Genomic DNA, 22,903 nt, shown 5'->3' with positions numbered 1-22,903 from the left:
GCTCTGGGGGGTGCTTGGGGTGCTCTGTGCCAGCTGCCCCAGAGAACTCTCAGCAGTGCCCTTGGCCTGGGGGCTGGCCCAGCTCTGGTGCCCATGAGCTGGCCCTGGTGCCCATGAGCTGGCCCTGGTGCCAATGGGCTGGGGGCTGGTTCTGGTGCCCATGGGTTGGGGGCTCTGGTGCCCATGAGCTCACTCTGGCACCCATGGGCTGGGGGCTGTCCCAGATGCCTGCAGGTCTCTGGGGTGGATGCAGGGCAGCTGTGCAGAGTGGAAGCCTCTGGCTGTGTCCAGCCAGGCCTGCACCTCCTCACACAACACCCTCAGAGCCGCCAGGGGCCCTGTCCCCGGGGAAGGGATGGGATTCAGGCCAGCTCTGAGTGTTCCCACACCACCCAGCAGCTCCAGCTGCTCCTCTCGCCCTCGGGGCACCTCCTGCCAGTCCCTGCTGCTGCCTTTTGGGGGGCTCTGGGGCTTACACAGCGCTTTGCACTCTGGGGTGAGTACAGGAACCCTCCTGGGCTGCCCAGCCTTTGGTTCTCTGCTCCCTGAGGTCACTTTGGGGTACCCCTGCCCTGTCTGTGTTCACCTCAGAGCCCTCTTGGAGTTGTGTGTCCTCCTCAGCTGGAGGAAAACGCCTCCTTCCAGCCCCTTCCTCCTGGGCTTGGCTCCCGGCGGCTCCTTTGTGTCTCCTCTCTCCTTCCTCTCTCTTGTGCAGGGCCTTTCTGAGGGGATTATTAACCATGGCTACGGGGCCTTTGTTCAGGAGGGGCTGGAGGGGAGCCTGGAGGAGCCGGGAGGGTGGAGAGAGGAAGGACAGGAGCGGAAGGGGGGAAGGAAGGTGGGGTGGGGAAGGGGGGGGAAAGGAAGGTGACATCTGGATGTCTGTCACAAAGGAGAGCGGCTTTTGGAGCAGCTGTGCGGGGGTGGCCGGGGCCCAGCGGATGCAGAGCGGTGGCAAAGCCCCAAGAAGGAGCTGGGCTGGCAAGGGTCAGCCAGGCCAGTGCACAGAGCTCCAAATCCTGCCCTGGGGACGGTGCTGCCACTGGCAGAGGACACAGGCAGCACCCCGGGGCTCCAGGGCTGTGGTTTGTGGCTCACAGGGGTGGCAGGGAAGGCTGTGTCCTGGCTCCTGAGCCCCATCCCATCACTCCATCCCTTGTGCAAACTCCCTCTCCAGCTCTCCTGGAGCTCCTCTAGGCACTGCAAGGGGCTCCAAGGTCTCCTCCTGCTTCTCTTGCCCAAGCTGGACACCCCCAGCTCTCCCAGGCTGTCTGCAAAGCAGAGCTGCTGCATCTCCTGAGCATCCCCGTGCCCTCCCCTGGGACTGGTGGGACCAGGGGGAACGTGTCCCTCCCTGCACGCAGCTCCCTCCCTCCCTGCCCTGGAGCTGCGTGCAGGGTGGATGGACAAGGACAGCTGGAGCACGCCCGGCAGAACCTTATCCAGCTGAGAGCCGTGCCAAGGAAGGCACGGGGAGAAGGAGCGCTCTGCTCCTCCCAGGGCTGTCACTGGACGGACATCCCGGGGCTGCAGGAGCCCCGGGCACGGAGCAGGTGCAGCCCTGGCACAGGGTGTGACAGCCGCGTCCTGCCCCGTCTCACACCCGGGCTGGTCACGTCCGTGTCCCAGCCTGGGAGCGCTGCAGGCACGGAGAGAGGGGCAGGATTTGGGGATGGGCTCGGATGGGGCGGCCGGGGGAAGCCAGGAGTTATTTATAACCCGTTCTTTGCCTTGGGAGCACTTCCCAGTGCATCTCCCCCAGCGGCGGCCGGAAAATGGCCCCATTGTGCTGGCGCCGGCGGGACAGGGCTGGGCACCCACCCGGGGCTGGGCACTGCCCACACAATGGGGCTGAGATGGGTCCAGGGATGGGTGGGCACTCACCCACACAATGGGGCTGAGATGGGTACAGGGATGGGTGGGCACTCACCCACACAATGGGGCTGAGATGGGTACAGGGATGGGTGGGCACTGCCCACACAATGGGGCTGAGATGGGTACAGGGATGGGTGGGCACTGCCCACACAATGGGGCTGAGATGGGTACAGGGATGGGTGGGCACTGCCCACACAATGGAGCAGAGGTGGGTCCAGGGCTGGGCACTCGCACAATGGGGCAGACCATGGGTCCAGGGCTGGGCACAAACTGGGGCAGATGATGGGCCCAGTGCTGGAAATTTGCCCACACAATGGGGCAGATGATGGGCCCAGGGCTGGGCACTGCCCACACAATGGGGCAGATGATGGGTCGGGCTGTGGGGTCTGGCCTGGGCTGCCCAGGGCACAACAAGTGGTCCTCTCCAGGCTCATCCAGCCCTTGCCAAGCCTCGGCTGCCCAGGGGAGCGGGCAGGAGGAGCAACCCTGCCCTGTGCTCCCTCTCACCCGGCTTTCCCGGCTCCCTGCTGCCGAGGAAGGGAGGAGCAGCCGGGATGGGGACGCAGCATCGCTCCCTGCGCCTGCCTGCAGGGATCTCTTCCTCTGGCTCCCCCGGGATGGTTCATTAGGATCATCTGAAAGCAAAAAAAAAGATCATTTCTCTCTAATTAGAGAGATTAGCCCCGGGCCAAAGGCCCAGCTTTGGGGAGCCCCTCTCGCAGGGGATCCCTTTGGAGGCCTTTGGGAAGGTTTCCTGTGCAGAGGGGTGGGGGAAGCTGGGGGCTGACTGGGACAGGGCAGCACGCAGGGCACAGCCCCACCAGGGCCCTGGGGAGCCGTGGGGCTGGGCTGGCCAGGGAGGAATTCCTTCTTGCACGACTTTCCCATGGAAGAGGCCTTGTCTTTCCCAGGGCTGTCTGGCCGGGCTCCAGGAGGAGATAGATGTCCCAGCTCCCATCCAGAGCCCTCCAGGAACACGGCGAGGTCCCGCTCAGGGTGAGCAGTGTGATGGCAGCTGTGGCTGCTGGGGACAGGGCCGGGCTCCCTCCCTGCAGCTCCAGCTCCTTCCTGAGGGCTCTCCCCAGCAGCCCCGGGTGTTCCCTGCCCGCAGGGTGCGGAGGATCCTTCAGCTGCCCCTCCAAGGCCGGAGGAAGAGCGAGCCACAGCGTGCTGGAGCGCAGCCCGAGCGGGGCCGGGGGATTTTCCGGAGCGGATGCGGCGCAATGAGCCATTGTTCCTGCCCGGGCTGGGCAGGGCTGGGCAGGGCCGGCCTGGGGGCAGCCGGGGTGAGGCAGGGCCCGGCAGGACCGTGCTGCCCGCCCCGGGCACTGGGGGCTGCCACACGCCCTGAGATCTGCAGGGCAGGGCACCCTGGGCATGGTGCCCGCCGCTCAGGCAGCTGGGAGCACACTGGGAGCACACTGGGAACACTGGGAGAACACTGGGAGCACTGGGAACACACTGGGAGAACACTGGGAGCACACTGGGAACACACTGGGAGAACACTGGGAGCACACTGGGAGCACACTGGGAGCACTGGGAGCACACTGGGAGAACACTGGGAGTGCTGGGAGCACACTGGGAGAACACTGGGAACACACTGGGAGAACACTGGGAACACACTGGGAACACACTGGGAACACACTGGGAGCGCACTGGGAGTGCACTGGGAGTGCACTGGGAGTGCACTGGGAACACTGAGAGCACACTGGGAACACACTGAGAGTGCTGGGAGCACACTGGGAACCCTGGGAGCACTGGGAGCACACTGGGAACACTGGTGTGACACCAGCAGGACCCACACTCCAGAAATCCCCTGGGATGTGCCCCAGGACCAAGGGAGGCAGAGCGAGACACGGGGGCTGGGGAATCCCCCCAGGCTCCAGGGAACCCCTCAGCCCTGGCACCCGCAGCCCTGGAGCCGCTCCCTGCCTCCCTCTGCTTCCAGATTAATCCAGAAGGGCTCTGGGTGAGGCCTGAGGCGTCCCCTGGCTGCAGATTTTCTGGAATGCGGGGTGAGCTCAGCTCGGTGATGGAGCCGTGATGAAGCAGGCCTGGGACAGGGATCGGTGCCAGCCCCGGGGCAGGGATCGGTGCCAGCCCCAGGGCAGGGCTGCGGGAGCCGCACTCGTGCCAGGCTCTGCCCCCTCAGGGTGGGCTCGGGGGGTCCCCGACGGCAGCAAAGCCCGTGCCAGTGAGGATGAGGAGGGGAGGGGACTCACAAGGGGGGTACACACGTGTGCTGCCCGCAGTTCCACAGCTGGGAGTGCACCCCAGACCTCCAGCGAGCGCATCAACAGCCGGGGACTGTCCTTGTGAGGAGGGGTCCCACCCCAGCCTGGCTGCCGGGCACCTCGGTGGCAGCTCTGTGTCCCTGTGAGGAGGGGTCCCACCGCAGCCTGGCTGCCGGGCACCTCGGTGGGAGCTCTGTGTCCCCGCAGAGCCCCGTGAAGGGTTTCCATCCAAAGTTTCCCCGCTCTGCTCCAGCCGAGTCGCTGTCCCAGCCTGCGCTGTCACCAGGTGTCCCAGCCCCCTGTGCCTCTCTCCTGCAGGTCTGGACATCCCACCGGGACGGGAGCGGGCAGAGCTCCCCTGCGCCCCTCGGATCCCCTGAGCGCTGCAGCCCCCGGCCCTGGTGGGAGCCCACCGGGGTGCCCCGGGCACGGCGGGAGCGGGGAGGGCGAGGCAGGTGCACAGCCAGGGGGCAGGGAACGAGCGGAGCACGCCCAGCCCTTGGCTCGGCTCTCCTTCCCCTTCTCCTGTTTGGGAAAGCGATGAGAAACCCAAACATTACCATAAATGCTGAAAGCATCCTGACTCCGTCACTGGCGGGCGCTCCCTGGGGATGCGGCAGCGCTGCCTCGGAGCCGCAGCGCCAGACAGCGCGACGGACCCCGGGCACGGACGGACAGACAGACACGGATGTGCCATCCCGGCCCCTGCGCCGCTCGGGGAGCCACCTGCAGGAAGGCGGCCGGGGCTCGCTCGGGGTTGGTGCCTCCCCCCTCGGCCCCACGCTGGCCGGAGCCTCCCGGGCTGCTCGTGGCTCCCCCGTGGCTCATTCTGCCCGCACTCCTTCCTTAAAAAGCCTTGGGCTTCAGGGCTGCGCTTTCCTGAGCTTGTCATCGCCGTCAGGGCAGCAGGGCAGGGCCGTCCCCTGGGGCACGGCAGAGCCAAGGTTTGACAGCCCCACGCCCTGGCTGGGGTCCAGCAGGTCGGGCGGGACCTGCTCCAGGGCTGGAACCTCGCTGTGAGCCACGGCCACGGCTTTGTGTTCAAACCACCTGCAGGAAACTGCTCGGCCAGGTGACCCTGGGCTGACTCCGTCCCCAGCAGGCCCAGGGGATCCTGCTGGCACGGGCAGAGCTTCCCTGTGCCAGGGCTCAGGCTGGCACAAACCCCACTCATGCATGGCCGCTGTGGGCTGATGGGATCCCCCTGTGCTGTTTGGAACCAGCTGTGGGGGGCTGGTACCAAGCCCTGCCCATCCCTGCACTGTGCCTGCTCTGTCCTGGCTCCTGAACCCCATCCCTTGTGCAAACTCCCTCTCCAGCTCTCCTGGAGCTCCTCTAGGCACTGCAAGGGGCTCCAAGGTCTCTTCCTGCTTCCCTTCTGCAAGCTGGACACCCCCAGCTCTCCCAGGCTGTCTGCAGAGCAGAGCTGCTGCATCTCCTGAGCATCCCTGTGCCCTCCCCTGGGACTGGTGGGACCAGGGGGAACAGCTTCCCACTAACAGGGGGCAGGACTATGTGGGATATTGGGAAGAAATTCCTCCCTGTGAGGGTGGGCAGGCCCTGGCACAGGGTGCCCAGGGAAGCTGTGCCTGCCCCATCCCTGGGAGTGTCCAAGGCCAGGTCAGACTGGGCTTGGATCAATCCGGGATGTTGGAAAGTGTTCCTGCACCATGAGCTTTTCCTCTTTGTGTAATGGTCGGGCAGATCCACAAAGAGATCATGAATTGCATGAACAGTCTTCATTTCGCAGTTAAAACTGCAAAAACGGATCTGGCTCGCGGTGAACGCTCTGGGCTAACGGGCGCTACTGGCCCTTTAAACCACCTCAGTGGGCGTGGCCTCTGCTGGCAGCCACGCCCCCGCCGCTCCCCCGCCGCATCCTGTGAACCGACCAATCAGCGGCGAGTCCGGGCGGAGCCCCCGGCGCTGATTGGCCGCGCCCCGCACGGCGGCGGCTGCCAAGATGGCTGCGCCCATGGCGGAGGGGCCCCGCGGCTGAGCCGCCGTACGGCCCCGCGGGGACCATGGACGTGCTGTTCGCGCTGCTCCGCGGGCTGCGCCTGCTGCTCGACCTGCTGCTGCTGGTGCTCGACCTCAACTTCTTCCTGGTGTCCTCGCTGGTGTCCGCGCTGCTCTGGCTGCTGGCCGCGGCCTCCAGCCTGCCCGCGGCCGCGGCCGCCGCGGCGGTGGCGTGCTGGGATGCGCTGGTGCTGGTGCGCGGCTGCTGCGGGGCCATGGAGGGCATGCGGGCGGCCGGGCACCTGGTGTCGCACCTGGCGTCGCACCTGGCGCTGCGGGGCCGGGAGCTGGCGCAGCGCGGGCTGGGCGCCGTGCTGGGCTGCGGGCAGGCGCTGTGCCGGCAGCTGTGCGAGGCGCTGGCCATCGGCTCCAGCCTGCTGATGTACCTGGCCAACAGCCTGGTGAACGTGTGTCTCATCGGCACGCAGAACCTCTTCACGCTGCTCGCCGCCCTCTGGGACTCGCTGGCCGGGCCCGTGGTCAGGCTGGCCGAGCTGCTGGCCGCCTTCCTGGCGCACGTGTCCAGCGGCGCCATCGCCGTGTCCATCCTGCTGTGGTCGCCCTGCCAGATGGCCTTCGAGCTGCTCTGCTCCGCCACCGAGCTCTTCATCAGCGTCTTCTTCGTCAACGTCTACGGCCTGGGCTTGCTGCTGCTCATCGTGCTGGTCAGCGCCTTCGCCTTCAACCCCGGGCTGCTGTGGACGCTGACGGGGTACCTGCTGGGCCACCTGCACGCGCTGCCCTCGCTGCGCCGCCTGCACAGGGACGTCTGGCGCCTCTACCAGGTGGCCGCGCTCACCCTGGGAGTGGCCGTCACCTCGCAGCCCTGGCGCAGGCTGGTGGACTGGATCCAGCAGGTGACCAACTGGAGCCAGGGGGGCAGGACGGGCGACCGGGGCAGCGAGCAGCGACGCGCTGTGGGTGCCCCCAGAGCCCCGGCCGGCGACAGGGTGACGCTGGGCCAGCTGCTGGCCGGGCTGGAGGAGCAGCTGGATGCCGAGCAGGGGCCGCAGCCACGGCCTGCTCTGAGCCGTGCTGGGGCAGGGCAGCATCCCCAGACAGCCAGGGAGGAGCCAGGCACGTCCTGGTGGAGATCCCCGAGGAAGCAGCGGCCGAACGCCACAGCCGGGAGCGCCGAGGGAGACCCCAACAACGACCCCTGGGTGCTGCTGAAGGAGCAGGAGGAGCGTAAGAAATGTGTCATCTGCCAGGACCAGACCAAGACAGTCCTGCTGCTGCCCTGCAGGCACCTGTGCCTGTGCCAGGAGTGCACGGAGGTGCTCCTGCAGCAGGACATCTACCAGCGCAACTGCCCCCTGTGCCGCCAGGTGATCCTGCAGACCCTCAACGTCTACCTGTGAGCCCACAGCAGGGGCTTGGGCTGTTTTTCCCAGGAGGTCAAGAGCACCCCTGTCTGCACTTCCCAGGGCTGCCTTGAGCAGCTTCCAAAGAACTGTGGATGGTGCTGGAAGGGCAGAACGCTGTGGGGTGTCTGCTGGTCACATTTGCTGCCTAACTAGGTTGTAGCTCTTGCTAGCAAGCACAATACTGATCTCTGCAGCGGGCTGGAAGAGTTACCTGGTTTTTTGTTGACAACTTTTGCTGTTTCAGGGCCTGTTGCCTCGAGCCTGCAGCCTGAGTTCCGAAGCAGAGCGCAGAGAAATGCTCTGGTCCCTCCTAGCCAAAGCTGATGGAAGGTTACAGGCTGTGCCCTCCTGGCAATCACAGGGGCTGGTGCAAGGCAAGGGAGGGTTTTTTTTCCCAAGGTTTCACTAGAAAATTACCTGGCAGGCTGCATCCAGGCCTGGAGGAGCTCCATGGGAAAAGGGCGGAGTGCCCTGTTTGCAAGGCCCAGGGAGAGCCAGGAGCACACTTGAGTTGTTTAGTGTTTGCTGAACCTGGCTCTCAGCTGGAGAACAGGGCTTTTGGGGTACTTCATCCCCCCAGGGCTTTGCTTTTTGAGGGACCTCTCTTGCCAGGACAGCGTGGAGCTGTGATGGACCCTGCAGAGCTCAGTGCTGCTGCTGCTTCCACGCATCACCTATGCAAGACTAGCAAGCACACAGCAGGTTACCTGCACGGGGGCTGCAGGGACCACTGCTCCTCCTGCAGGGCTGCTGCTGCTGCCTGGGGAGCTGAGGAGAGGCCCCCAGGCAGTGCTCCCAGCCCTGGCAGCAGCAGCAGCCCAGCTTTGAGCCAAGGCTGGAGAATCCTCTCCAAACCCCACACAGCTGCAGGCTGAGAGTGCCATGGAGCAGGGAGGGTCACTCCAGAGCTCGCTGGCTCCTTCCCAGGCTGGGCTGGCTAGAGAGGGGAACTCTTTACGAGAAGAGGGAGCACCCCAAAGCTCTTGGGAGCTCACAGACATTCCAGCTCCAGGCACAGTTCCTGCACATCCCCGCTGTGGATCTGCAGCTGTGTGTGGAGCAGTACCAGGACCACGGATAGCTGGGATTGGGGTGGGGCTGTACCTTTGTTTTGTCGTGTTGTCTGTCGCCAACGTAGTTACTTCCATTCAGAGGTGTCCCCTGAAATCCAAGGCGTCCATCCCATCCCGAGGTGGCTCATCCCAGCTTGGGCAACCAGCACCATTCCAGAAATCGCTGGGCTGCAGGAGGGCCTTGCACTTAAAAGCTTTTCCTTTCCCAGCTGCTTGCCCGAGGTCAGCCACACGCCACAGCCAATTTTGGCTGGAGCCAGAGCAGAGAGAGCCTTGACTCTGGACTGCAAGCCAAGAGCCTGAGGGCAGCTGGCATGCTTCTCCTTCTGTTTTCCTTCTTGATTAGCAACTTAAGCCAAAACAGAGGCAGCAGAGAGGCCAGGCTGGGCTGGGAGATGCCTCTGAGCTGCAAGGCTGAGCTCTAGCAAGGAGCTATCCTCTTGTTGAGTGGCTTTGCTCAGAAAGGCCCTGCCAGCCATGGTTGCTCCCACATTTCCTGGGAGCTGGAAGGATTCCTGGCCCAGCCAGGCTCCTGAGCACTGATGGGTGTTAGAAGGGCTCTCAGCTGCCTCCACTCCACTTCAAGGAGATGCAGAGCTCCCAATTGCTCCAGCTCTTGTCCCTGTGCCTCCCCACACCCCTCCCTCGTTCAGCTGCCACCAACACTTGGCAGCAGCCATACCCTCACCAGAGGAGTGTGAGCCCAGGCTCTGCCTGTCCCAGGCGCCTGCAGGGGGGTCAGGGAGCTCCATCTGGAGCCACTCAGGAGTGGCATTGTGGCCGTGCTCCACAGGCAGCAGCATTCCCTTGGGACCAGCTCGTGGATCAGGGGGTGCAACGTTCCCTACATGAGTTACAGGCTGGGGGGGAAAGGACACCTCCCCAAAAGTGCAGTTTGTTCCCTTAACCCCTTTTTTTTTTATATTATTATTATTATAGCAGTCACGCTTGTTTGTTTAGGGCCTGTTTGCTGTTTATAAGAGAAGGCTTTGCCTTAAGTTTAACTCTTTGCACTATGGACTAGATACTGAGCAGATTAAAATCTCCTTTACCAAGAGCTGGCTGCTGCCTCATTCTTGGGAATAGATTTTTTGGGGAATTGTGTGTTTGTGTCTCCTTGATCCACCCCTGGGCTCCATGGAAAGTCCATCCCTCCCTACAAAGGGCCGACATCACCTGCAGCCTCAGGGGTGTTTGCCACCAGAAACGCAGTGCTGTGGGATGCCCTGGAGCCAGGGAAAACCCAGCACCCAGGTGATGAATTCACACCCAAACCCAGCTCCTCAGAGCTGGCAGCCCCCAGCTGCTGCTCTGCCAACCCAGGTGAGAGGAGATGGTTGTGGATACACCACACCAGGGGACAGGGCGGAGGGGCTGGAGGCTCCCAGTGTGTTCCAGGCTGGCAGGAACGTGCTGGGACATGTTCCTTCCTGTTCCTGCACAATTCTGCTGCCTCAGACTGTCCCTGGGATGGAGGCTGGGCTGGGTCTTGCCTTGCAGAAAGGCTCAGGGTTGCCCTGATGCATTTGCTGCACGAGGAGCCGCTCCCTGGCTCGGGTCTGAGCTCCTGGCAGGCTGCTTTGTGCTTTTAAGCACTCTCTGCTTCCCCAGCATCCTCATAAATTGTTTGGAAAAACGGCTCAGGACCCTGATGGGCAGAGGCTGCAGGAGTCCTGGCTTGCCCTGCCCTGGCAGAGTGGCTCATTTCAATCAGGATGGGAACCAAGAGAGGGGAGATGGGAGCCGCTGGGAGGCCAGGAAGAGGCAGATATCTGCTCAGGCACAGGGAGCGGGGCAGTGCTGGCACATTCCTGATAACTAAGCAAACTGATGCACTTCTCCTGCCCCTAGGGTGTGACCCGAGGCTGCCTGGGCACCTGGGGAGGCTGCAGAAGGGGCAGGAGGGTGGGATCAACAGGGGGATGGCACAGGGAACGTGCCCTGCCCTGCCCAGCAGCCCCGGCAGGGGATGGGGAGGCTGCTCGGCCCCCTCGGGCCACCGCAGCGCAGCTTTCCCAGCGAGGACAGGATGTGCAGGACACGGCCCTCCCCCGGGAGCCATCCTGCACACGCTTGGCTCCATCTCTGCTCGAGCAGTCAGCGATTGCAGGAGGAAAATGCAACCAGCTCTGTGCTAATGGATAAAATCCCTGAGCCCTGCCTGCCCTGGCAGTTGGGGTCTGGGCCACTCCAGGACAGAAAATTTGGAGTCCTCGGGGTATTCCCTGCTCCTGAACATGCTTGGGACGCTCCCACACAGCCCAGCAGGCTGCTCTCAGCTCATCAAAGCGCCCAGACCCTTCCCCAGGGAGGGAGGAGGTGATGCTGCCGGGTGCCCCCGGTTCAGGAGCGCTGGCGCGGTCGGCTCTGGCAGCCCGCTGAAAGCAGGAGCCTCCGGGCGCTGGGAAAATCCTTTTGTCATCCCAGCTGCACCTCCCGGTCCGCAATGAGCGGCTCGGCACAGCCCGGGGACAGGAGGGAGCGGAGGCGCGGCCGGGAGCGCAGATGGGCACAGCGGGAGCGGCGATGATCCCCGGCCCGCAGGGAGGGAGGGAGCAGCTGAGCAGCAGCGGCAGAACCGCGGGGAGCCTTTGGGATGCTGCGGGAACCCGCCTGGGCTCTCATTAGTGAGGCAGCACGGGGAGCATCATCAGCTGCCCGGCCTCAGCAGCGACCCCCGTGCCTCAGGGACACCGAGGGCACCCGGGCCAGGGCAGCGAGCTCGGTTCTGGGGACAGCAGAGTGCCCAAGGGCTCGGTGAGATGAGACCCTCCTGCCCCTCCGAGCAGCAGGATCAGCACCTCCCACCCCTGCTCACAGGGATGCGTCTGATCCTTCATCCTCCTGGATGCCTCTCCAGGACGTGGGGTTATCCCAAGGACATCCTGAAGGAGCCGGTGTCTGCTCTCCTTTTTTTGAGCCTTTTTTTGGGTCGTTTTCTTGCCCAGCCCACCCCCACGTGAGCAGGATTGTCCCTCCCCTGCCATTCCCAGGTTAAGGGTGTCCTTACCAGCTCAGCAGTCCTGGAGACGTCTGGGAGTGTTCCCTGCCCCTCGGCAGTGATGGGGCCTCTGAACCTGGGCCATAACCAAAATTTGGGTGGAGCAGGAGCCCTCCAGGAGCCACCAGGCCGCCCTCCCATGCCCTGACACCCTGTGTGGCTGTAGGCTCGCAAACATGATCCAGTGATTTCTTTAATTCTGGTGCCTGCTGACCCCCTGAGGTGACCTTGCAGTGCCAAGGACACGAGTGCTGCTCGGAAAGGAGGTGCTGACATTTATTTCTGTTCCTAAAAACCCACAAAGCAACCACAAAAACCTCAAAATAAACAACAAAACAACCCAACTGCTGCCTCTATCAGCTGCACTCAGCACCTGAGCACTCAGCCTGGCTCTTATACAGCTCCTCTCTCAGCCTGGCTGAGGGATGCTGGCCCCTCCCTGGCCTGGCCTCTGCTGGGGCAGGGTCTCCAAGCTCTCCTAACTGGGGGAAGCTGGCAGAGCTCATCAAAAGCACCTGGAGCTGACTAGGAACTTGTCAAAGTCTCCCGTGGCTTTTCCTTTTCCTTTTCCTTTTCCTTTTCCTTTTCCTTTTCCTTTTCCTTTTCCTTTTCCTTTTCCTTTTCCTTTTCCTTTTCCTTTTCCCTTTCCCTTTCCTTTTCCTTTTCCTCATCCTCCCTAGGCGGCAGCAGACACCCTCACGTTCTCACAGGGCTCCCCCTGATCCCAAAGTGCCCACACAGCCAAGAGCACCCAAAGGCAGCAGAGCCCCGGAGCTGCCGAGGCTGCCTGTGCTGATCCTGCTCCCCCACATCGCGACAGAGACCAGCCCCCACCCACCTCGTGCAGAAAATTCCCTTTCCTCCTCCCAGAACAGCCATCGATCTGCTCTGCGGCGCTGCTTGCCCCCTGAGCGGCTCTGCTTGCACAAAAATCCATTTCCAACCCAAACAGAGACTTCTGCTGCACCCCGACCCCTGCAGCAGAGCCCCCCTGCCCCCCAAAAGGGACACCCAGGTCCCCATGGGCTGGGGGTGGCCCGGGCAGGCTGCAGTGCTGTGCCCACGGTCCTCATTGCCGGAGTAGGGGTGGCACTGGGTGGCACTCGGTGTCCCCACGGCTGGTGCCAGCTCTGCAGCCCCTGGTGGGCAGGGACAGGGGTTTGCCCATCCTGACGGGCACAGCTCTGTCCTGGGGGTCCGTCTGGCACGCATGGGGGGCAGTGGGGGATCCGGGGCAGGGCAGGGGTGGCTGTCCCGCTGTGTTCGGGTTCCTGGGCTGGGCACGGCCAGGAGAGGAGCTGGTCCCAGCTGGCACCCCGCAGCCGGGCAGGGCAGCGTCCCAAGCCCATTAAGGGGTTCGGCCGCTGGCCAAGAGCCCCCTCCCCGGCTTGGTCCCCTCAGGGACCTATTTTGGGCAAGGAATGAGGAAGCTCTTGGTTCCCCTGCTAAAAATAGCGACCTTTCCCAGCGGCGGGTCACCGCTTTCACAGCGGGGCGGGGGGCTCGGCCAGCCCCGTTCGGGGACCGAGGGCTGCCCCCGGACAATGCGCTCTCCCCGGGGTGGCCCTGGGGACCCTCCCATCCTCCGGGGCTCGGTGCTCGGGGACCCCCGGGGGCGCTCCCGAGCCTCGGGGAGGTGCCGGGGGCGGTCACAGCGCTGCGCTCACGGCTCCAGGACGCCGATGCCACCATCTAGCGGCTCTCGCTGGCCCTGCGGGGACATCCCGGCACGGCGGCCCCGGCCCGGAGCCCCGGCAGGGCTGCGCGGCCCCCTCGGGGCGCAGGAGGCAGGCGGCACACTGGAGCTGAGCATCCTTTATTGAGGGGAGGGATGGGGCACGACCCCCGGCACCGGCTCCCGGCCACCCAGCCCGGCTTGCCCTGCCCTGGGGTGCCCGAAACAACAGCGGGCTGCCCCAGGGGTGTTCCACCACCCCTGCCATGGCACAGGGGGCGTTTCTGCGCCCCGAGCAGGGCAGGGGTGCCGCTCTCGGGGAAGGGTGCCGAGGGCGAGCTCAGGCGAACACGGCCGAGTTTTGCCAGTAGGAGTAGACGAGGAAGCCGGTGAAGGTGCTGTCCGTCTTGACGCTGGCGTAGAAGCCGATGTAGTCCCCCACGCCCACCTGCACCCACACCTCGTCCTCGGGCTCCAGGCGGACCAGGGTGCCCCCCGAGAGCGAGGTGGGCTTGGGCCAGTTGCCGTAGTACTGGAAGAAGGAGGCGATGGAGCGCCCGTTCTTCATGATGTCGAACTGCAGGCTGGTGCGGTACACGGTGGCGTGCACGGCGAAGTAATAGAGGCCGGGCACCTCGCAGGTGAACTTGCCCGTGCCGGGGTCGTAGTGGCCCTGCTCGTTGATGAGCACCACGTCGAAGAGGATGGGCTGGTCGGCCAGGGGAGGGCTGCGGGACTCGGAGCGCTTGGCGCTGAAGGCGGAGCGAGGAGCGACAGCGCACTCGCCCTGGGCTCCCTTCTCGCCGTGCAGCCCGTCCACGCCGGGGCTGCCCATCTCCCCGCGGGGACCTGGCACTCCTGGGCAGGCAGGAGGGGACAGGGTCACCTCTGAGTCACCACAGAGCTCCTCCACCCCTCCTGCCCAGTCCCAGTTTCACCAATTCCCCGCCACAGCCGGGAGCAAGGAGCCACGGAGCACTGGCCCCAAGTTCCCTTGTCACCATGCAGCCCGTCCATCTCCCCGCGGGGACCTGGCACTCCTGGGCAGGCAGAGGGGACAGGGTCACCTGTGAGTCACCACAGAGCTCCTCCACCCCTCCTGCCCAGTCCCATTCCATCAGTTCCTGCCACAGCCGGGCACTGTGTGGGGAAGCAGCACGAGTGGGGAGGGTGGGTAATTTAGCTCAGCATCCACAAATTGTTGCAGAAACCCTCACAGGCTGAGGGAAAGCAGGAATGATGCAATTCCTGGTGGTCCCTCCTAAAGCAGGGCCGGGAGAGAAGGGTTGGCATCGGGGATGGGCACAAATGCAGCTTCACCAGTGACAAGGAGCTGCTGCCTTTTACAGGGCACCACAGGCAGGGCCAAGGGGTGGTGGTGGCATGGGAAGGGCACTTCTGCAGGATTCATTCTCCATTTGGCAATTGTGCCAGCATGCAGCACTCACCCCCTGGCACGGGGTGCTCCCCGTGGGTAGGGAATGGCAAATGCCCCTCCCAGCTGGCATCTCTCCTTTCTTACCAGGAGGGCCCATGTCGCCCTTCTCCCCTGGCATGCCCATGGCTCCATCCCGGCCGTCCCGTCCGTCTCTGCCTGGCAAACCCTGCCCCCCGTGCAGGCCTGGGGTCCCTGGGATGCCCGGCTGCCCCGAGCACAGCCCAGGGATCTTGTTGTCTTCGATCTGCAAGGACCTGCTGATGAGCCCCAGGAGGAGGAGGAGGAGGAAGAGCTGCTTCATCTTGTCCTGGAGGGGGGCAGAGAAGGATCAGAGCTCTGGGTAACACAGTGAGGAGGGTTGGGAGCGCTTGGCAGGGAGTGTGGGGGGTCAGCAGAGGACATTCCCCCCTTTTTTCCCCTTTATTTTTTGGGCTGCTCCCCTCAGTGAGGCCCCGGGGCTGCCTGCACCTGCCACAGCATTCCCACGTGTGCCCCCACAGCATCCCCATGTGCCACCACAGCATCCCCGTGTGCCACCACAGCATCCCCATGTGCCACCACAGCATCCCCGTGTGCCACCACAGCATCCCCATGTGCCACCACAGCATCCCCGTGTGCCACCACAGCATGCCTATGTGCCACCACAGCATCCCCATGTGCCACCACAGCATTCCCACGTGTGCCACCACAGCATACCCATGTGCCACCACAGCATCCCCGTGTGCCCCCACAGCATCCCCATGTGCCACCACAGCATCCCTGTGTGCCACCACAGCATCCCCGTGTGCCCCCACAGCATTCCCATGTGCCACCACAGCATCCCCGTGTGCCACCACAGCATGCCTATGTGCCACCACAGCATCCCCATGTGCCACCACAGCATCCCCATGTGCCCCCACAGCATCCCCAAGGCCCGGGACAGCTCGGGACGTGTGTGGGGTGTGTCTTTAGGGCCAGGGGCTGTGGCAGTGGCTCTGTGTGTGTGGCTGGGGGCTCTTTGGGCTGGGCACTGCCCCATGATGCCCAGCCACAGAGGAACGGGCAGGGGATTTAGGGCTGGGCTGGGGTTGCTGCCTCTGCGGCGGCAGCTCGGGGAGCGCGGGGCTGTGCCCGGCCCTGCCCTTGGCAGCATCCCGGCGGCTCCGCTCCACCCCCGGCCGGCTGCAGCATCCCCGGGACCACCCCCGGCCGTGCCGGGACCACCGCCGTGCCCGGGCTGCCCCCAGCCCTTCCACAGCGAGGGCTGAGCCCCGGGGCCAGCGCTGGCCCCATCCCCGCGGCCGTGACCCAGAAAAGCGGCTCTCTTCCCCCTCCACGACGGCAACAGAGAGGAAAAGGAGGAGAAAAGGAGGAGAGAAGCGTCTCCCCTCCGCCCAGGCGCCGGAGCAGGAAGGCAGGGAGCCCCAGCTGGCCCCGGCTGGGTGTCCCCACTCACTGCGGTCCCTCGGCTCCTGTCCCGGGGCTCGCCTCGCTGCTCGCCGCTGCCGTGCAAGGGCTGGGGCTCCGCCTGGCCCCTGGGCTCTGACGGAGGCCCTCAGAGAGGCAGCCTCTCCCCCCCTCCTCCTCCTCCTCCCCACGTCTCTCCTCCCAAACTCCAAAGGAAATCAAGGGCCTTGGGAGCCAAAAGCTACAAGACAAGGGGAAAAAGCAAAATAATCCCATGGTGTCGGAAGTGCTGTCAGCAGGGGGAAGGGAGAGCGCTGCAAACAGCCCGGCTGAGGGACGGGAGGCACAGGCTGGGCACGGCTGGGCAGCAGGGCGGAGGGGGGGAACACAGGGAGAACAGGCAGCAGAGGGAAAGGAAACAAGATAAAGGCTGAAGGGAGGGAAATGCAGCAAGGCAGAGAGAGATGGGGTGGCAGAAAGAAGAGGGAGCTCTCAGGGTGTGCGGGTGCAGCAGAGCTGAGGCCAAGGCGTGGCAGAACACACCGTGCCCGGCAGTGCCAGCCCTGGGAGCACGCAGGGGAAGCCGCAGGATCCATCTGGGCAGTCCCAGCACGTTGGGCTGAGCGTGCAGGGCAGGTGGGAGGGCGGGCAGAGCGGGCTGTGCCCGTGCCAGCAGGCAGGGCTGGCCCTGGGGACGCCGGGCACGCGGCGAAGCTTTCGAGGCGCTCCCAGCCTGCCTTTAACTCGTTCCAGCGCCGGGTGCGGCCAAGGGACACGGTCACACGCTGGCCAGAGGGGCGGGCCTGAGGCTGGGGATGTCCCTGTGCCCGGCAGCAGCTGGGACAGGCAGGCACAGAAGGAGCTGGGTGGGAGTGGCAGGTCCAGGCTGGGCACAAGGGCAGAGCTGGCACGAGTGGGTCCTGAGCCCAGTGACCCCAGCCAGGCTGGGGATTTCTCCACATGCTCAGGGCAGTGGGAAACACGATGGCGCTGCTGGCTCTGTCCTCCCCGTGCCTGAGCCCGCGGTGGAGCTGGGGACGTTGCCAAATGTTCCTTCCAGAGCTGGATACCCGTGGCCAGGCTGGGTGGTGGCAGGGAGCCGCCTCTCTCCTCTCTCCCAAGGTGTGAAGGGAGTGTTGTTTTTGGCCAGCTGGACGCTGGTTTGTGGCCATGGGTGTTGCCAGGCTCGTGGCCACCAGGGTGGCCTTCAGCCGGCTCAGCCAGCACAGCCAGCAGGGCCACCACTCTCGGTGGCACAGGATCCCTTCCCTGCACCCTGGGGCCACCAACTGGACCCCTCTGAGATCCATCCTTCTCCTTGGGACCCTGCAAGCCCCCAGGCCAGTGAGGGCACAGCCAGCTGCCACTCTGCCCTGCAGTGTCCCCTGTGCCACTCCGTCCCTGCTCAGATGCCCTGCCCATCCCTGGCTTCCCTCCCTCCCTCCAGCCATTCCTCAGTGTCTCACACACAGACCCCAAATGAGTCACCTGCTCCCGTGGCTTTGTCACCTGCTCACAGTGTTTATTCTGCTGGCTCTGGGGACACGGGCAGCCCTGAGCTCCTGTCCCTGCAGCCTGGCTCACCTCTGCCCAGCCTCGCCCCGTTTGGGGAGCATTAACCCTTTCCCTCCTGCCCCTCCAGCACAAGCCTTTCCCTGGGGATATATCACCTGCTCCCTAGGGAAATGGAGCTGCAGGCAAGCCCGTGGCATCCAGGCACCGAACCACGCACTGGGCACAGGGGCTGACCCCAGGGCAGCTGAGGGGCCACCCAACAGCTGGGTATTTACTCAGGAAGAGCACAGGAGGGACATTTGGGGTGGGGAGGGTGGCTCCAGCCCCTGCTGCTCTGCTCTGGCCGGCTCAGGGCTGGAAGCACTCCACGGGGTCGCTGGAGTCGGGCAGGATGTTGCAGTTGATGGGCCAGAGGATGCCGAGGAGGCCGAGGGACTGCCGGCAGCGCAGCTCGGCCGCCAGGCACACGGCGCGGCACGGCTGCAGCACGCCCCCGTCCGGGGTGCACTTGGGCACGAAGAGGCTGCAGATGAGCGGGCGGAGGTGCTGGTAGCACGCCAGCTCCATCAGCGTCTGCGGGACAGCGGGGACAGCGCCGTGAGCCCGCTGTGGCAGGTGAGAGCAGCCCCTCGCACCTGTGGGGTGTGGCAGTGCGGGCACAGCCCCTGCCCAGCTCACCTGGTAGTCCTGCAGCACCTCGGCGGCTCCCGCCTGGTCCGGGATGGCCAGCCAGATGTTGGGGAAGGAGGTGGCGTTGTAGCCCAGCCCCAGGCACATCTCCACCTCCACGGGCTCGCAGACAGACCCTGCGCAGGGAGAGGGGTTGTGCCGGCGGCAGGGCTGCCCACCGGCCGTGCCAGCTGGGCTCAGGGGGCGCTGGGTGCTGCGAGGGGCACCCGGGGGTGGTGGCACTCACCGAAGGCCGGGTAGGACACCCCGGTGCAGTTCAGCTCGTCAGTGCCATCGGGGCAGTCGTGCCAGCCGTCACACACGGCCTCCAGCGCCCGGCACTCGCCGTTCCCACAGGAGAACTCGGCAGGGCTGCAGGTCTCTGCAAGGGGAGAGGGCAGGGCACGGCTGGGAGCCAGCGTGGCCCCGTGCTGACCACCCCCGTCACCCTCACTGGCCAGGGGACCCGGCAGATCCAGTTTAGGGAGATCCCGAATTCCCTGGGGTGTTTGGGGGCAGCCCTGGGGTCACGGATCACACCTCTGCGCAGGTGAGCCCCTCCAGGTCCCATCCCCAGGGCTGAAAGGTTACAGAATAAACCGGGTGAGAAACCAGCTGAGAAGGGGCCCTGGGGGCCTTTTGCTCCAAGCAGGGCCAGCCGTGGAACAAGAACTGTTTTTCCCAGGTTTTTATCCAGCCTGGCCTTGCAGCCCCTCAAAGATGGAGGTGGCACCACCCACCTTGGGCACCCTGTGCCCCTGCTTGGCTACCTACTCTCTGTGGCATTGCGGGCTTGGTAGGTGGCAAAGAACCCCTCGTCTGCAACTCCCTCGTCTGCCACGAAGAGCACGGTCATGACGTGCCGCGAGGAGGTCAGGGCGGGTGGCACCTGGTGGCCACAGAATCTGCCGAGGTCACGGGACAAGAGATGGGCTCGGGGGGCTGACCAGCACCTCCAAACCCTGCCTTCTGGCAGCTCCGTGCCTCAGTTTCCCCAGGTGAGGCACGGCTCCTGTGTCAGCAGGGTGGCACAGCAGGCCTGGGGCTGTCGGGTACCTGCCCATGAGGCTGGCAGTGCCCGTGCCCGCGCTGTCGTGCACCTCCACGAAGTCGAAGCTGCAGTCCTCGTGCGACTCCAGGCTGAAGTTGTGGAAGCGCAGCTCGATGACGTGGCCCAGGGGCACCGAGATCTGCCACAGGCACAGCTGCGGGGCAGGGTGGGGGGCAGCCCCCGACACCCGTGAAGCTGGGCAGGGGCACCCCCGGCTCTCCCCGGGGCCGGGGCTGCCTTCCTCCCTGCCCAGCCTCATCCTCGCCGCGCTCCCACAGCGCCCCTTCCTTCTCTCACCTGCTGGTGCGGGTATGGCTGCGGGTGGTTCGGGGTGGACAGCTGCCCCTCCAAGGCGGTCAGCGGCCCCCCACATTCTGGAGAGACACACACGCACAAAGAGATTTACCCCCTCTGCCTCCCCTCCACCTCCCTCTGCCCCCCATTCCCGGTGCCGCAGGGTCTGGGGGCTGCAGTTGGGGGTCTGGGGGCTGCAGGCAGGGGTCCGTCCCTCTCACCTTTGTGTTTCAGGCTGCAGTTGGCCTCGTCGCTCCCGTCCGAGCAGTCGTGGAAGCCGTCGCACACGAAGCCCAGCTGGAGGCACAGCCCCCGGTCACACAGGTGCTCGTCCCAGGCGCAGCTCTCTGCACGCAGCACAGACGCCCAGGATGGAGGGGGGTTCTGCCGGGCACCCTCCCCATTCCCTGCCAGCCTGGAGGGACCCTGGCAGTGCCCTGGGAGGGGGCACTCACTCTCGGCGGGGGCCACGGCTCGGTAGCGGGCGCTGAAGCCCTGGGCGCCCACGCTGCTGTCGGACACGAAGGTGACCCGCAGGCGGTTCGAGTTGGTGTTGAAGGTCGGGGGGGGCACGTTGCCACAAAACCTGGGGGCACAGCAAGGGCTGGCACCGCTCTCTGCCCCCTCCACAGTGCCACGCTCTAGGTGTGAGGAGCCCCACCTGGTCGGGCTGCCCCGGGCTGGGGCGGGGGCAGTGCCAGCGGTGCCCAGCTCTTCGTAGAGCTCCAGGCGGTCGAAGAGGCAGGAGGCCGTGCCCTCCACGCTGAACGTCTCCATCCTCAGCTGGATGGCGAGGCCGGCGCCCACCTCGATGTGCCAGATGCAGACGGCGTTGGGGGGGTACGGGCTGGGGTAGTTGGGGGAGCTGAAGGAGCCCTCGGGGCCGCGCAGGGTCCCTCCGCAGGCTGAGCGAGGCGACAGCGTGGGCATGAGCTGGAGCAGGGCACCCCCATCCCAAAACACCGCCCTGCTGGGCACTTACCCGGCGCTGCCGTGCGGGCCGTGGGCAGCCAGCTCTCGGTTGGGGTGGCAGCGGTTTTGGGGGCCGGGGGGTCCCTGCGGATGGGCGCTGTGGCGGTGGTGGCAGCGCCGCGGGCGGGCAGGGCCGTGGCTCCGGCTGGAGGTGGGGATGTCAGCTCTGTGCCAGGGAGGAGCAGGGATTGCTCAGCCCCGGCGGGGAGGGAGGGCTGCGGGGCAGGGAAGGGGCTCGGGGAGCCCTCCCAGCCCTGTGCTCACACCTCACCCACGGGTGTGCGGCTCCCGGGGGTCCCACACTGATGGGACACATCCCAGGGACACCGAGATCCCCCTTGTTCCTGTGATGGGGTCACCCTCTCCCCGCAGCGGGCAGAGCCGGGGTGGGCTCTGGGTGCCCCTCTCCCCCTCTGGGCCGGTTCTGTGCCCCCCACCCCGCTGACAGCCCCCTCCCGACTCACGGTGGATGAGGATGCCGAGCAGGAGGGCGATGAGGAAGAGCAGGATGGCGCTCATCAGAGCCACGCAGAGCCAGGTGAACTTGCAGTCGGCGCGGTACCTCCAGCCCACCTGTGCCCAGAGCTGCTGCCCTGCGGGCGAGGACAGCGGGCAGAGCGCTGCTAAACCATTGCCCACCTCCCTGCAGGGCTGCCTCACTGGCACGTCCCCGATGTGTCCCCAAACAGCCCCAGCACCCCGATCCTACACGGGCAGGGGTGTGTACAAACCCCCAGGCCGGTACCAGCCCTCGCTGGGCACATCCCCGCGGTGCCGATGTGTCCCCAAGCAGCCCCAGAGCCCCAGGTACAAACCCCCAGGCTGGTACCGAGGCCGTCCCGGCGCGCTGCGGGGCCGCTCCCATCCTTGTCCGGCGGGTGCTCCGCGCTCGGTGCCGCCCGGGGCTCCTCGCCCTCAAAAACGGGGTTGCAGAACTCGGTCTGTGGGACACGAGAGCGGGTGGCACCCTGGCACCCTGGGGACCCACGGGGGGACACTCGGGGACCATCAGTGGCACCCTGGGGACCATCAGCGGCACCCTGGGGACCATCAGTGGCACCCTGGGGACCATCAGCAGCAGCACCCGCACCCCCAGCCCTACCTTGCTGCCGTCCAGGGCCTCGGGGCAGAGCGTGATTTCGGTGAAGTCTTTCATGGCAGCGGGCGGTTCCCGGCGCGGCCTGGCTAAAATCCTGCCCAGTGCCCTGTGCCCCCCAGCCCCACCGCCCGCTGCTCCCCAGCTGTCCCCATGGGCCCCGAGGCGGCGTGGGGACCCCTGCTGCACGCTGTGGGGTGAGGAGGTGGCAGTGCCAGCTCTAGCCGTGGCAGCCCAGCGCCGGTGCCCACCCGAGGGGGTGGCAGTGCCAGATCTACCCGGGGCAGCCCAGCTCCGGAGCCCACCCGAGGGCCATGCCCGCCGTGCCGGGAGTGCGGGGAGCCCCGGGAGGCGGCGGCAGCCCCAGTCCCCTCCGCAGGCCCCTTCCCCCTCGCCCCGTTAATCCAGCTCAGCTGAGGATGCCGAGGTCAGGCTCTGGCACGGAGGAACAGCGCCTTAAAGGGGAACGAGTGCTCGCACCCACCCTGCCGGGAGCGCTCCCCACGGGGACCCTGCTGCTGGGGTCCCCACACGGCACCTTGGCTTCCCAGCAGCTCCTCTGCGCTCAGGGCAGCGCTGAAGGGGCCGTGTTGGGGACCCCGGGCTGAGCGTGTCCCCCCTGCCCTCGCTGGGCGCCTGGGCACTGCCACCTGCATTCCTGCTGCCCCTTAATGCCCGTCTCCATCCCTAAGCAGGGGAGAAAGGGGCCATTGTTCAGGGCTTTTGGGGGAAGCTCCGTGGGGTTGGAAAGGCTCCTTCCACCATCTCCCTTGCTGCAGCGAGCCCAGAGTGTTCTGCTCCGTGGGGCTCCACCGGTGGCAGCTCCCCACCCTCTGCCAGCCCACCCGGAGACAAACCACACGCACCCAACGCCCTGTTCAAGCTCAAATTTATTCCTGCACGAGTCTCCCTTGTATGAGACGCTTCCCACCCGCCTTGCTTACACAGTAAACAAGCCACCTGCCAAGCAGCATCGCTGCCCCAGCCCAGCTCCTGCCCCGGGCAGCCCCCCCGTTCCCATCCTGCCCCCCTGAGCCCCGCTGGGATGCCCCAGGCTGGGCAGGGTGCTGGTGCCAGCGCTCAGCCCGTGCCCGCAGGGCCGGGGGTGGCTTGGATGGAGCTGCCCCGAGGGCTGGGATGGTGCCCGTGTCTCCTCCCGCTGCACCTCAGGCAAGGCGGGACGGGGAGGAGAATAAATTAAAGGCTAAAAAGGCCACTGGCATTTGCTAGCTGGAGGG

The 22,903-nt window shown here is 65.6% G+C and overlaps 3 protein-coding genes across 3 annotated transcripts; 1 reads left to right on the top strand and 2 right to left on the bottom strand.

Annotated features, from left to right (window-relative positions):
* Positions 1–6,077: 6,077 nt before the first annotated feature.
* Positions 6,078–9,623, top strand: RNF26 (ring finger protein 26). The gene has a single exon (XM_058041216.1). It carries the CDS (start codon positions 6,134–6,136, stop codon positions 7,487–7,489), a length of 1,356 nt encoding a protein of 451 aa, XP_057897199.1. The 5' UTR covers positions 6,078–6,133; the 3' UTR covers positions 7,490–9,623.
* A 3,826-nt stretch (positions 9,624–13,449) lies between these two features.
* C1QTNF5 (C1q and TNF related 5) lies at positions 13,450–16,199 on the bottom strand. The gene is made up of 3 exons (XM_058041307.1): positions 16,118–16,199; positions 14,767–14,989; positions 13,450–14,102 (listed from the first exon to the last, which is right to left on the bottom strand). Exons 2-3 carry the CDS (start codon positions 14,981–14,983, stop codon positions 13,585–13,587), a joined length of 735 nt encoding a protein of 244 aa, XP_057897290.1. The 5' UTR covers positions 14,984–14,989; positions 16,118–16,199; the 3' UTR covers positions 13,450–13,584.
* Positions 16,200–17,799: 1,600 nt separating this feature from the next.
* On the bottom strand, positions 17,800–21,730 carry MFRP (membrane frizzled-related protein). The gene is made up of 13 exons (XM_058041315.1): positions 21,672–21,730; positions 21,399–21,510; positions 21,034–21,162; positions 20,580–20,735; positions 20,259–20,502; positions 20,053–20,183; positions 19,819–19,944; positions 19,601–19,677; positions 19,309–19,457; positions 19,027–19,157; positions 18,500–18,634; positions 18,262–18,389; positions 17,800–18,156 (listed from the first exon to the last, which is right to left on the bottom strand). The coding sequence occupies exons 1-13, from the start codon at positions 21,723–21,725 to the stop codon at positions 17,932–17,934; spliced, it is 1,797 nt and encodes a 598-aa protein (XP_057897298.1). The 5' UTR covers positions 21,726–21,730; the 3' UTR covers positions 17,800–17,931.
* Positions 21,731–22,903: the final 1,173 nt, after the last annotated feature.

This window comes from Melospiza georgiana, chromosome 27, assembly GCF_028018845.1.
Source record: "Melospiza georgiana isolate bMelGeo1 chromosome 27, bMelGeo1.pri, whole genome shotgun sequence".
Lineage (NCBI taxonomy): Eukaryota > Metazoa > Chordata > Aves > Passeriformes > Passerellidae > Melospiza > Melospiza georgiana.
The sequence above is the reverse complement of the archived record's forward strand: the minus strand, read 5'-3'. Positions and strand labels throughout refer to the sequence as shown.

Excerpts from the sequence above, each read along its gene's own strand:
- RNF26 (XM_058041216.1), top strand. The coding sequence starts at position 6,134 with ATGGACGTGCTGTTCGCGCTGCTCCGCGGGCTGCGCCTGCTGCTCGAC.
- MFRP (XM_058041315.1), bottom strand. The coding sequence starts at position 21,725 with ATGAAAGACTTCACCGAAATCACGCTCTGCCCCGAGGCCCTGGACGGC. Across the intron at positions 20,184-20,258 it reads GCCCGGGGCAGCCCGACCAG|GTTTTGTGGCAACGTGCCCC; the intron begins GTGGGGCTCCTC and ends CTGTGCCCCCAG. Across the intron at positions 18,635-19,026 it reads AGCCCGCAATGCCACAGAGA|AGACCTGCAGCCCTGCCGAG; the intron begins GTAGGTAGCCAA and ends CTCCCCTTGCAG.
- C1QTNF5 (XM_058041307.1), bottom strand. The coding sequence starts at position 14,983 with ATGAAGCAGCTCTTCCTCCTCCTCCTCCTCCTGGGGCTCATCAGCAGG. Across the intron at positions 14,103-14,766 it reads GGGCGACATGGGCCCTCCTG|GAGTGCCAGGTCCCCGCGGG; the intron begins GTAAGAAAGGAG and ends CTGCCTGCCCAG.